The 12,813-nt window shown below is 47.2% G+C and overlaps 1 protein-coding gene across 12 annotated transcripts in view; it reads left to right on the forward strand.

Moving 5' to 3' along the window:
• The window catches only part of PROM1 (prominin 1), a 588,333-nt gene that overhangs the window by 318,221 nt on the left and 257,299 nt on the right, over positions 1-12,813 (forward strand). For all 12 annotated transcript variants that reach the window (XM_078678433.1, XM_078678442.1, XM_078678438.1 and 9 more), the window contains one exon: positions 48-137. In XM_078678433.1, the coding sequence (XP_078534559.1) occupies positions 48-137 (90 nt within the window). The remainder of the gene's footprint in view (positions 1-47; positions 138-12,813) is intronic.

Genomic DNA, 12,813 nt, shown 5'->3' on the forward strand with positions numbered 1-12,813 from the left:
TACTGCATGTTGCATCTGTCTCATTTGCATTGTCTTTGTGTTTTCAGATGTTGGCCCACTGTTGGGAGGCAGAGTGCAGGAGCAGTTGGCAAGGGAGGTCCGCCCAGCCCTCGATGCAGTTCTGAACATGGCAGGAGGTACTGTACAGCACGTCTCTTTTTGTCTTGGTTTGATCACTATTGTTTTTGGACAAACTAGAAGAATCCTGGCACACATTTTAGAATTGTAGCCAGTTCCTTTTTAGTTATTCGAGTGTTTTGGAACTGGGGCCTACTGGATACTGCAAATGACTTTAGACGTGAGTGTCACTCCATGAACACTGGATTTTAATTGTAAGCAACAATGATAATCCTTGTGTTGTCGAAAAACAATAAATGGAATTCTTGTTTGTCTAAACCGAGAAGCACAGTTAGTAATTTTCAATAAACGTGAACTTTAAAATTATATGTAATTCATTAGAGGCTAACAATTAGTTGACTACAGTAGTAACTTACTGTAGCTTGCGGGATTTCTCCACCAGGTGGAGACTGATCCGATTCACAAACTTATTTTCACACATCAGTGAAACCTAGTTGCACAGATACCGTCATTTAGCAAAAGTGTTTTGCCCACGTAAATGTGATCTTCTGACCCGTACATTTTGCCAGCATGGCAGAATTTCCATTTACACACATTTACTGACACGGGCAAGGTTATGAACATTTCTAGCAGCGTCACAAATGTGAGAAAACTCACAAGTTTAGCAGGTAGGGAAGGGAAGACTCTAAATATTAATGGGGGTGTATGGTAAGGAGTCTTTTCTTAGGACCTGATTTTATGTCTGCAGTGAAAATGCACGTCAGCGGTACAATTTCACACACGGAAATGCATTTCTGTAAATACAGATATGCGTACATAGTTACGCCTGTTTACAAGCGTTGCAGATTCCCAGCAGCACTCCTGAAATACTTTGTGAATTCTATGAAAGGTAGAAATGTATTCAAAGCATGACTGTGTGCCAATTGCGAAATTCACAGCATAGTGTAAATCTGCTTAAGTGATAATTCACAACTTTTCACAATTTCCAATGTATTACTGGGGAGAGAAGCCAGTCCTTTTTCTGCCTTGGCACTTGTATAGTTCCTCTGACATAATTGTCCATAGTAACAGCTATGCCTGTTGAAATGTCAAAACCTTTGTGCAGTGGCACATTTACCTTCTTCTCTGCAGAAACCCCCTTCCGTGCACCTCTGCCAAATTTGGAGTATATTTCTTAGTGGAAATCAATTTGCCGTACTCTTGCCAGGAGTACATTTCTGGACATTTTGAAGATGAGAAAGGGGCGGGGAAGAGTTTATGAATGGCCACAGATTAAATGTTGTGGGCATTCACAGAGTTTCAAGCCTTAGTATGCCTTGAAATGGCCACCTTCCACCTTTGTGTGGGATTTACTCCAGTGGAATAATTAATTATGTTCAGTGCGGTGGGAAAGTATAAACCATTGCAAGGGCAACTTTTGTGATTATCTTGCAATCATAAATCCTCTAGTGCTTCTAATGCAGTTTTATAATGCAAACCACTTTGTCAAGCAAGTCCTGTGTGTAACCTCCTAAATTAAAAGCCCAGAGTTTAGTCAACCAGCTCCATTAAGATAAACATTTTCTGACGTTTAAAAAGAGAAGGATTTCCATCACATGAGGCATTCGTGAAGAGCATTACATTAAGAGAAATATCCATTCTAAGCAATAATTAGCAATGTCACAGCTCTGCCCTTAACCAGAGAACTTGCATACATTCTTAAGGGTGTATCAAATGCTCTGCAGCACCCACAAAGAATGCTAGGACTGTTCTGCCAATGATACCGAGACATGCCTCTCAATTTAAAGGACCGACCCGCATTTTAGTGCAATTTTTTCTGGCTTGGTTTTCTACCTCTATTTTCTTAAAGGTGTAACGCATCAATTAATGATTTCAAAATGCTCTCAAACTTAATAAAAGTAACCTTTAATTAAAGAATTTCGTTTGGGTAGAAATAATGGAAACTGCTGCTGCTGGACAATGACGAGCTTGGCCTGCACTGTTTTCACTGGAGGTGACGCAAATCGATCAATTTCACAAAGAAAGTAGCAACTTTAAGAGTAGTAGTCTTGCACATTTGATTTTTAAAAAATGACTACTTTTTGGGGGTTTTCCATAAATCTGTAGGTTTATGCACAAATGAAAATCACAGTTTTCTGTGCGTATACCTAACTTAGTCCATTTCTTTCCATTTGCTTTCTTAAGTCCCCTTTAACCCCTCAGTATATATGAGGGTGTTTCAAAGATTTGCACACCCAGGGACATATTTATTATCATTTGACGCCGCACACCGCAGCAAGGCAACTTGCTGCGTCAAATGGAGAGAAGGGGAATGTGCCATATTTACTAACATATGTCGCATTCTTGCTTTCTCTCGGTGCTGGTTCACTCAATGCAGCTTAGCGCCAAAGCAGGCACCCCAGTTTCATGGTGCAAGGGTGCCTGCAGTGCAGGCAGGATTGCTTTTGTGAAGGACTGGACACCTTCCTGCACAAACAAAATTGTTAGAGGTGTTTTCCTCTTTTTGAGTGTGTTGCATTTTGCAGCACATTTAGAAAGATGAAAAAAAGGAGGAGAAAGAAAGATATTTCTCTTTGTTGCACCTATATCTAAAAGGCTTAGCATTCTGATGCATTCCCAGGTTTGCCTGTTTTGGTGCCAAAATACATGGATGGATATGTGGGGACACCCACTCTTCATCCATGTAACGGCACAAGACAGCAACCTGAGTTGCTTTGCGTTAGTACAGATTTACCGAGCAACGCAAGGCCATGCAAGGTGGCCTAGCATGACTTGGTAAATCTGGCCCCTTGTTTGTACACTTAGACCAGCCTTTTTTTTTAGCACTAGTCCTAGGTAAGCACATTGGCTGTGCTAAACTATTGCAAAGATTTGTGAACATTCACAAATGATTTGGGAGGTGCTTTAATCACCAGCTCATACCCTCTACCTGTTGCCACCCCTAGCACGAAATTTGTGGCCATGGAAAGTCCAACATACTTGCTGATTTTCCATAGTCATAAGTTCCATCTGTGGGTGAAAATGTACATCTCTTCCTGTTTCCACCATTCAAGTTGGCTGCACCGTTTTTCGGTCTTTCTGTTTTTCCATCACTGGTACTTTTTGCCAACTTTGTAAGAAAATAAATGCAGATGCACACACATACATGGACAATAATTTGCATAATTTTCATGTCAGCCACCAGTAGCCGAGTGGTTTTTGTCCTCTCTGTAAAGTAACCCAAATGATGCAAAGTTTTGACCACTGTTATGGCCTAACGCTCTAACAAATGCAAAACAATCATATTGGGAAAACATTAGATAATTACTGTAAAGTATTCTTTAAATCAAACGTTTTGAATAATGTTACTAACACTATGCTTACTTTGTGTTTACAGTGTGCTTACAAATGTATAATTTTTCCCTGAATTAAAAAAAATATCATGGTAGAAAAAATCACCATATCTTCCTCCAAATATGTCTTTAAACCCTACATAATGTGATCATAGTTACTGAGACTGAATGCAGCTATAAATGTATCACCTGTGGCCAGCCATGGTCTGTGCAGGTAACAGCGGTGGGGCCGTGACGGGGGTGGGGGGGGGAGGAACCACATCTCTTACCAAATGTTTGCGGTACACTGATTCCCCTTCAGTTTTCAGTGCGCTCATAATGCCAGTACAAGTTGGCAGAACTGCAAAGTTTGGGTCACTTCCTCCACATGATACTGAATTAGCCTATGAGAAAACTATTCTATAAACAAGTCTTGGGGACAATAGATAAGACTCAAAGAAGGAACGAACACAAAGTGGAAATTCTGGCTCCGCGAACTATTGATACATCAAGAAATGAAAAACCGGGGATGATAGTGACGCAACCCTTCATCATGTTACACAGGACTTATCAGTGATATACTGGAAAGTGAATCGCGGATCTTGCCCCAGGAAGTTAATTGACCTAATGACGCATTCTGATAGATACATCTGCCAGTGGATTCCTCACCTTGTGAATATCCCCTTGCGTCAGCAACATTCGGAAATTCTTTTTGTAGCTTTGCGCCGACGTGGACGATGTCATAGAGGCACGGCATCACACGCGACTCCGCTGACATCACTGACACTACAATAGGCCCACGCCGGCGTGATGACGTCAGTTCCCTTTTTTCCGCGTCATCGACGGTAACGGTTTCTGTGAATCTCTGTAGCCTCTTAGTAACTTTGTTGCTATTTTCTTCATATTTTTGTTTCTTTGTTTCCTTTACGATGTCGACGAAGAAGACCGGCTTCAAGCCTTGCAGAGATGTGGAAAAATGATGTCGATCAAGGACCCACACGAAGATTGCATCTGGTGTCTAAGTTCTGATCATGATGTTGGAGAATGCTCTTCATGTCGGAAGATGAACCCAAACGCTCTGCGAGAGAGGGCGACCAAACTTCTGGCGGCGAAGCTGAGAGATGACAAGGGAAAAAAGTCTACGAAGTCTCGTTCGAGAAGGGCGAGGTCGAGATCGGCTTCGAGATCAAGGCCTCGAGAGGAGTCGTCTTCGAAGTCGTCATCAGATCATGCTTCGAAGTCAAGGAAGAAGCATAGGAAAAGAAGACATGAGTCCTGACGTCACTCCGGTAGGGACTCGGACTCGAGGTCAAAGTCACCCAAGAAGGTACGTTCGAAGGTGGTTCCTCCGGAGGAGGAAGTGGATCCGGAAGGTGAGGCTTCGCCTTCGGAGTCGCAGGTTCCGGCTCCGTCTCCGGTACAATCTCTGGCGCCGTCCCAGGCCCGTGAGGATGAGGAAGAAGTTCCGATGGGTGAGAATTCTGCGCCTGTGGAAGAGCCACATTCGGAACCACCTCAAGGTCAGCCCGAGGCACTACATCCACCATTTCCGGCCCCGGGTTAAGACCCATCAGCGTTTTGAACGCTATGTATGGTGTATTTTAAAGGGCATGGTACCCCTGTGGTGCGCCTTCGGGTTCCATGGGTCTATTAGCCTTCAATTTAGGTGTTCCGCACTCCTATGCTCCGGCACCTTTTTTGGCATTCATGCCGGCTCAGACTCCGCCGTGGCAATACCCGGCTCCGCCGAGGTCGTCGACGCCGATACCGACGTCGTCTGCTCCGAGTCGACCTCGAGACAAAGTCACTTTGCCATCGGATTCGATACCGACGTCGGAGTCGTTGGTGGATCCGACGGCGTGGCGTGTGAAGGAAAGGTCCAGGAGAGAGGCTCAGCGCCTCATAGAAGAGCAGAGGTATACATAAGCTCAAGCTGAAATGGAAGAAGGTGAGCTTGAGGATGACTGTTTTGAAAAACTGGTGGAGGCTAGTGGCCTGGAGTTTTCTCCCGAGTGGGAGTTACCTTCTGTGTCTGATGCCCCTTCGAAAGACGTCCAGCCTTATCACATGGTTATGAGCAAGGCTGCGGAACGTTTGAATTTGTCTCTTCCTACAGTAGAATTTAAGTCCAATCTACTAACTGAGGTTCTGCATTCACCCAGTTCTGTGGTGGAACTGTTACTCCCCTTTAATGAAGCTCTAACGGAGCCTATTATGGAAGTTTGGAAAAAGCCACTTACAGCACCGGCAGTTTCCAGGAGTGTGGCAAGAAGGTACAGGGTCGTTCCTGAGGACCCTGCTTTTCTGACTTCTCATCCATCACCTGAAAGTTTAGTAATCCAGGCGGTCTGTTCCAAAAAGACTGTGAGTGTATTTCCTCAAGTGGCTGGGGATAAGGATGCAAAGAAACAAGATCAGGTTGCTAAAAAGACCTTTTCTTCTGCGAGTACGGCATTAAAGTCAACCAATGCCACTTGCCTTATGGGGAGATATGTACATGCCCTCATGGATTCACTGCGTCTTCTGGCACCTAAGATCCCTGATGACAGCAGGAAGGATTTTGAAGAAGTGTTAACGGATGCACAGGCAGCAGCTCGTCAGGTGATACAAAGTGGGCTGGACACTGCGGATTCGGTGGCACGCATCATGGGTACTGCGGTTGCCACAAGAAGATCAGCTTGGCTGAAATCTTCGGATTTTTCAGCAGATGTTCAGGCTGCTTTGTTAGATCTGCCGTTTGATGGAGCTGGACTCTTTGGTAAAAAAGCTGATACAGCCTTCGGACACTCTTCCTTTCGCTCCTTTCGGCAAGGTCAGCAGCAGCAGCAGCAGCAGCAGCAGGTGCAGCAGCAGCAGAATCCCTTGTACAAGTCGTACAGGGGTAAGCAGAGAGCTCGCCCTAGAGGTCGTCAGGCCTCCTCCTCCTCCACCTCTTCCAACCCCCCAGCCTCAGAAAAGCAGCCCTAGATCCGCCATTCAGGATCATGTGGGTCCGGTGAGGGGTCGGCTTACCTACTTTCTACGGGATTGGGCATCGGTTTCGTCAGATCTTTGGGTTCTCAATCTCGTAGAAAATGGGTATGCTCTTCCCTTTTGGGAATTTCCTCCCAATTACCCTCCTTGCCAAGGTTTTTGCACGGAGGAATACCTCTTACTTCTGCAGGAGGAAGTACAGACACTATTAAGAAAGGGTGTGATAGAGGTGGTTCCAGAGCAGGAAAGGGGTCAGGGATGCTACTCCCGGTATTTCCTGATTCCCAAGAAGGATGGCAGACTTCGTCCAATCCTCGATCTCAGGATCTTGAATCTTTATCTGAAACAAGAGAAGTTCAAGATGCTCACTCTTGCGCATGTTCTTCAAGCGCTGCTGGAAGAAGACTGGATGGTGTTGCTCGACTTGCAGGATACGTATTTTCACATCTCAATCCTGAAGTCGCACAGGAAGTATCTCCGTTTTACGGTGGGATCGCAACATTATCAGTTTGCGGTCCTTCCTTTTGGAATTACTACTGTGCCTCGAGTCTTCACCAAGGTGATGGTGGTGGTGGCTGCACATCTCAGAAGGTCGGGGGTTCCAGTATTCCCCTATTTGGATGACTGGCTGATCAAGGCAGAGTCGCCAGAGAAAGTGCTCCAACATCTGCAGGAGACAACTCAGTTGTTGTTCCGGTTGGGTTTTTCGATAAATATACCCAAGTCTCACCTGGTGCCTTCCCAGCGTTTCTTGTTCATAGGTGCTGTACTGGACACAACTGTATTTCGTGCATTCCCTCCTCCACAAAGGATTTGCGACATACAGGAAATTATTCCTTTATTTTACAATGGAGCGGTAGTTCCAGTCCTGAAGGTCCTTCGCCTGCTCGGTCTGATGGCTTCTTCCATTCTGTTGGTCAACCATGCACGCTGGCACATGAGGGCGCTCCAGTGGTGCCTCCGCAGGCAGTGGTATCAGCACAGCAGAGATCTCAGGGAGTCAGTGAGGATCTCGAGAGAAACTGCAGCAGATCTGTCTTGGTGGAGCGTGGAAGGCAATCTGTCACAAGGAAAGCCTTTTCAACTACCTCCATCGGTTGCCACAGTGATAACGGATGCATCCACCCCAGGGTGGGGTGCTCATCTGGGGGATCTGGAGGTCAAGGGTCTTTGGTCTCCAGAGGAAAGGTTGCTTCACATCAACCTTTTAGAGTTGCGGGCCATACGTTTGGCACTCAAGGCCTTCCTCCCTTCCCTTCGCGATCGGTCGGTTCAAGTCCTGACGGACAATACCACCGCGATGTGGTATGTCAACAAGCAGGGAGGAGTGGGGTCGCAGTGTCTCTGCAGAGAGGCTCTGCGCCTCTGGTCCTGGGTTCAGGACCACCAGATTTGTCTGTTGGCAAATCATCTGGCCGGAGTTCTGCACGTGCGTGCAGACAGTCTCAGTCAGCAGTTCCCGGCCGACCACGAGTGGAGGCGTCACCCGGAGGTGGTCCGGCACGTCTTTCAGATGTGGGGGACTCCTCGTGTGGACCTGTTTGCCACTCGCGTGAATGCTCACTGCCCGTCATTCTGCAGTCTCCAGTATCCAATGCAAGGAGACTTGGGGGACACGTTTCAGTTGAGTTGGGGAAGTCAACTCCTTTACGCGTTTACTCTCATACCTTTAATTCCTCGAGTTCTGAGGAAGATTCGCCAAGACCGGGCCCGAGTTATTCTGATCGCCCCGGATTGGCCAAGAAGGGTGTGGTACACGGATCTTCTCCACCTCTCCTCTCACCCGCCGCTCCGTCTCCCGTTCAGGGCAGATCTCCCCTCCCTGATGGAGGGGCAGGTTCTACACTCCCACCTCCAGTCATTACACCTTCATGCCTGGAGATTGAACGGGGCAACCTGAACTCCTTTTCTCTCCCGCACGATGTGGTGGATGTCATTCTTTCGGCTAGGCGTGACTCCACTAAATCCATTTATTCATACAGATGGTCTAAATTTGTCTCTTGGTGCCTGGAGAAATCTGTTGAGCCTTTGAGGGCTCGTTTGTCCGATATTTTACAATTTGCTCTTTCTTTGGCACAGCAGGGTTTTGCTGTTGCCACGATCAAGGGCTATCTTTCGGCATTGTCGGCATTTATCTGTTTGCTGGATCAGCCGTCTCTTTTCAAGTCTCCTGTGGTTTTAAGATTTTTGAAGGGCCTCACAAATAAGTTCCCTCCTACTCCCTTTATTGTGCCTCAATGGGATTTAAATCTTGTTTTAACCTTCTTGATGGGTTCTCCCTTCGAACCCTTACACAAGTGTCCCATGAGGCTTTTGTCTTTTAAGACTGTCTTTCTCGTTGCGATCACCTCGGCAAGGAGGGTAAGTGAGCTTCAAGCTCTTAGTTCCAAGTCCCCATTCTTGACCATTCATGCTGATCGAATGGTTCTTAGGACCAGGGCTGCTTTTCTCCCTAAGGTGGTAACTCCCTTCCATCTAGTACAATCTATTACCCTTCCTACCTTTTATCCTCCCCCTCACCCTTCCAAGGAGGAGGAGAGACTACACCGTATGGACCCTAAGAGGGCGGTGAGCTTTTACCTTGATAGGACTAGAGACTATCGAGTGGATGACCAGCTCTTCATTGGTTTTGCTAGCTGCAAGAAAGGAAGAGCGGTGCACAAGCGCACTCTTTCAAGATGGATCATCCTCTGTATAAAGATCTGCTACTCTTTGGCCGGTAAGGAACCTCCAGAGGGTATTAGAGCTCACTCTTCTAGAGCTAAGTCATCATCTACTGCTTTGTCTAGAGGTGTACTTGTCGAGGATATTTGCAGAGCCGCGACTTGGGCCTCCCTCCACACTTTCGCAAAGCATTACTGCTTGGATACCGAGGTGAGAAGGGACGGCCACTTTGCGCGCTCTGTCCTCCAGGATTTTCTGGTATAGGAGAGTGGAAACCCTCCTGCGGGAGTGGGGACTGCTGTGGGACTCTATTCACAAGGTGAGGAATCCACTGGCAGATGTATCTATCAGAAGAACAAGTTACTTACCTTCGGTAACGCTTTTTCTGGTAGATACAGTATCTGCCTGTGGATTCCTCACTGACCCATCCGCCTCCCCGTTGTCCACTCTTCTATTCCAGAGTTTATTGTATTGTATATATTTTTATTGTCAAGGAAATGTTTTATTTCAATTGCATTCCTGCTTTTGCTTCACACTGTGTGTGTTATCTTGACATTTGTGTACTGTGTATACTGTGTATATATCTACTGTCATTGGTCCGTCCGTGTGACTCGAAGGCACGGAAAAAAGGGCGGAACTGACGTCATCACGCCGGCGTGGGCCTATTGTAGTGTCAGTGACGTCAGCGGAGTCGCGTGCGATGCCGTGCCTCTATGGACTGACCGACAAGTCCAACACCATCAGAACCAACTTCTCTAACTGCATGTACCACACTGAATGGGATCTAACTACCTGAAACTCAACTCCGACAAGACGGAAGTGCTGTGCTGTTCTTCGGGAGCAAGAACTTCCTATGGGACTCCACCTAGCGGCCAGCAGAACTTGGACCCCCACTCACCCCATGTCAGAAATCTGGAATGCAACCTGGAGGACAAGCTCACTGTGACAGCTTTGGTCAACAAGGTCAGCTCCGTCTGCTTCCACATTCTCTGCAAGAATTTCAAATAGATACCCCTAAGCACCAGACGCACATCACATTAGCCCTCATCACAAGCGGAGTAGTCTACGCAGGGATTTCCAACCACATCATATACAGACTATAAACCATCCAGAATACCACAGAGAGTCTCATCCTTAACCTCCTACAACACACCCACTTCTCACCACACCTCAGAGAGCTCCACTGGCTCCCCATCTACAAAGGCACAAATTCAAACTTTTCACACACACATACAGGGCACTTCACCACATTAGACCAGAATACTTGAACAACCACTTTCACTTTCATCAACCAATCAGACACCTGCACTCAGCTTCACTCTCAGTCGCACCCCCCTCCCTGCATCTACAAAAGTCAAATGGTAGGCCAACTATTCTCTTACATTACACCCAAAATCTTGAAGGATCTCCATCAACACAACAGGGACTCCTCCTCAGTTCTTAAATGCCTCAAGAAGCTGGAGACCTGAATCTCCAACCACCAACCAACTCAGTTGGGTTGACACCGTAGTCCTACGTCTACTCGCTTGCTCATGTGCCTGAATACATGGGTGATTATATGTGCCATACAAATCCTAGTAACATAATATAACATTCTTAGGAAATTATCTGTTTCTTTCATGGACAGAATTTCTATTCTGTTGTCAGGAATTAACTTTATCATTTAAATCTTCTTCGAAAGAGAAGTTCATTCAGTGCCACATATAGGTCTTCACTGACCGAATGATGTGTTTACGTCATTCGGTCAGAGTAGACCTATATTTTACTTACCATATTTCTTTCATTATGGCAAGGGTGATTTATCCAATCTCCAGATATCATTTAAATGGTTTAGTTCAGCGCTCCCTTCAAAGGAGTGGCTAACTAACATGAAGCAACATGACCTGTGGATTTGGTGACTATGTGAAGTGGCTACTAGTAAAGCTGTTACTCTCTATACAGCTTAATGATTCTACTCAAGTTATCAGGAATTCTTTTTTTTTCATGTACTCAAGAAACCCTAAATCCTCTACATATGAATGTCTGTGTCTCCAATACCTCTGAGTGTGGAGCCACTTGTGCTCTCACAAACACTGACTATTTCTCTATTCTTACCAGCTTTTCAGTTTGACCAATTATTGTCACTCTTTATTGTTGGAAAACGAGGCAGCATCTGTGAGGCCTGCACAAATAACATGACACATTTGTCCTTCACTGGGAACCAAACACCCTAGGGCAGCGCCTGACTCTCAGAGGGTAGCATTGCAGAGCAGTCTGAGGCTTACTCAAGGGAGGTGGTGTGGGCTAGTAATCGCCATTTGCAGGTGCGCAAAAATAACACTCAATAATTGATTGTCCAGTCTGTACTTTGCTTTATAAAAGTAAGGGTACATGTTCGAGGCATGTGGGCTGCTGAATTCATATCTATAGCATAGATCACCGCCTAGTGTTGGGTCCGGATGATTGCACATTGTTGTCCTGGAAGAGTCTTCGAAGTATCACGAGATAGGTGGCTCCTCCCCTGGACTACAGTGCGCATGGGCATCGACTCCATCCCCAGATTGTTTTTTTCCGCCATTGGGTTCGGATGTACTTTCGTTCTCTCAGTTCGGAATCGACATACTTATCGAGGCCAAAAGGCCTTTTTCTCTCTTTATCGTCGGTATTGTTTGCGTTCGGTGCCCGGTTCTGTTCGGACTCGCTTCCGAGTTCAACATCCAAGGAGTCGCGTAACTCTTTGGAGCTCGAGGCCCAGTCGACGCAGCAAGACCCTCGACGACGCGACATGGAACGGAGCCCGTTCAAGAAGTGTCCCGTGTGCGGAACGAAGTACCCACACATCGACGTCCACCCGGTGTGCAACAAGTGCCTGTTGCCGGACCACGATGAAGCCAACTGTATGGCTTGTTCCAGGTTTCGTTCGAAGAAGACGATTCGGCTTCGGCGCGTGGCGCGCATGGAGGCCCGGCAGTCGGCCCCGGCACCGGTGGACATCTTCGACAGCGATGAAGCAGACGAACACGATGTTCACCTGCAAATTTCGCCTCCAGCGGAAGAAGTCGACTACGACCCTCAAGTGGATGTCGAAGACCTACCCGTAGAAGAAGTCGTCGACGAGTTAGGAGACGAGGATGAGGCCTATGGGGCCATGGAAGATAGCTCAGAGGAAGAGCTATGCCCCGTTCGAACACTTACGAAGGCTCAGGTCGAGGGATCGCCTATCGGCCTTACCCAAGACCTTCTACCAAAATCCACGGCCCCGCCTCCTGGCCCGGCTACGGACACTTCGACGGAGCCGCCATTAAAGAAATCGAAACCGAAAGTGAAAGCTTCGGTGTCCGAACAACCTAAAGTGGTTCAGGCACAATCGTAACCAAAACCTTCTGATCCACCGTCGACACCCTCGTCCTCCGAGGTGTCGGGACAGCCCAAGCTGAAGAAGCCTGTCGACCCGGCAAAGTCTGTGAAATCAGTCCAGCCAAAGCAGACTAAAGGCGTTGAGCTGAAGCACAAAAAGGCCGTCCAGACTCCGTCAAGCAAGGGCGTCAAGCCGAAGTCCGGATCGGGCATCGAACCGAAGCCGAGCAAGGGCGCGGCACCAAAGGCCGCAAAGGGCGTCGAGCCGAAGACCAGCAAGGGCATCGAGCCGAAGGTTGGTGCCCCTAAAGTGGTTGCCCAGGACACCATCACGGGCACGCCTCGGACCGACCAGCCAAAGTAGTCGACGATCGAGTCTTCCCACGTTGCTGGACCGAGGTCGTCCGTCGTATCGGCAAAACCATCCGCTTCATTCACGAAGCAGGTCTCG

The sequence above is a fragment of the Lissotriton helveticus genome, chromosome 2_2 (assembly GCF_964261635.1).
Source record: "Lissotriton helveticus chromosome 2_2, aLisHel1.1, whole genome shotgun sequence".
Classification (NCBI taxonomy): domain Eukaryota; kingdom Metazoa; phylum Chordata; class Amphibia; order Caudata; family Salamandridae; genus Lissotriton; species Lissotriton helveticus.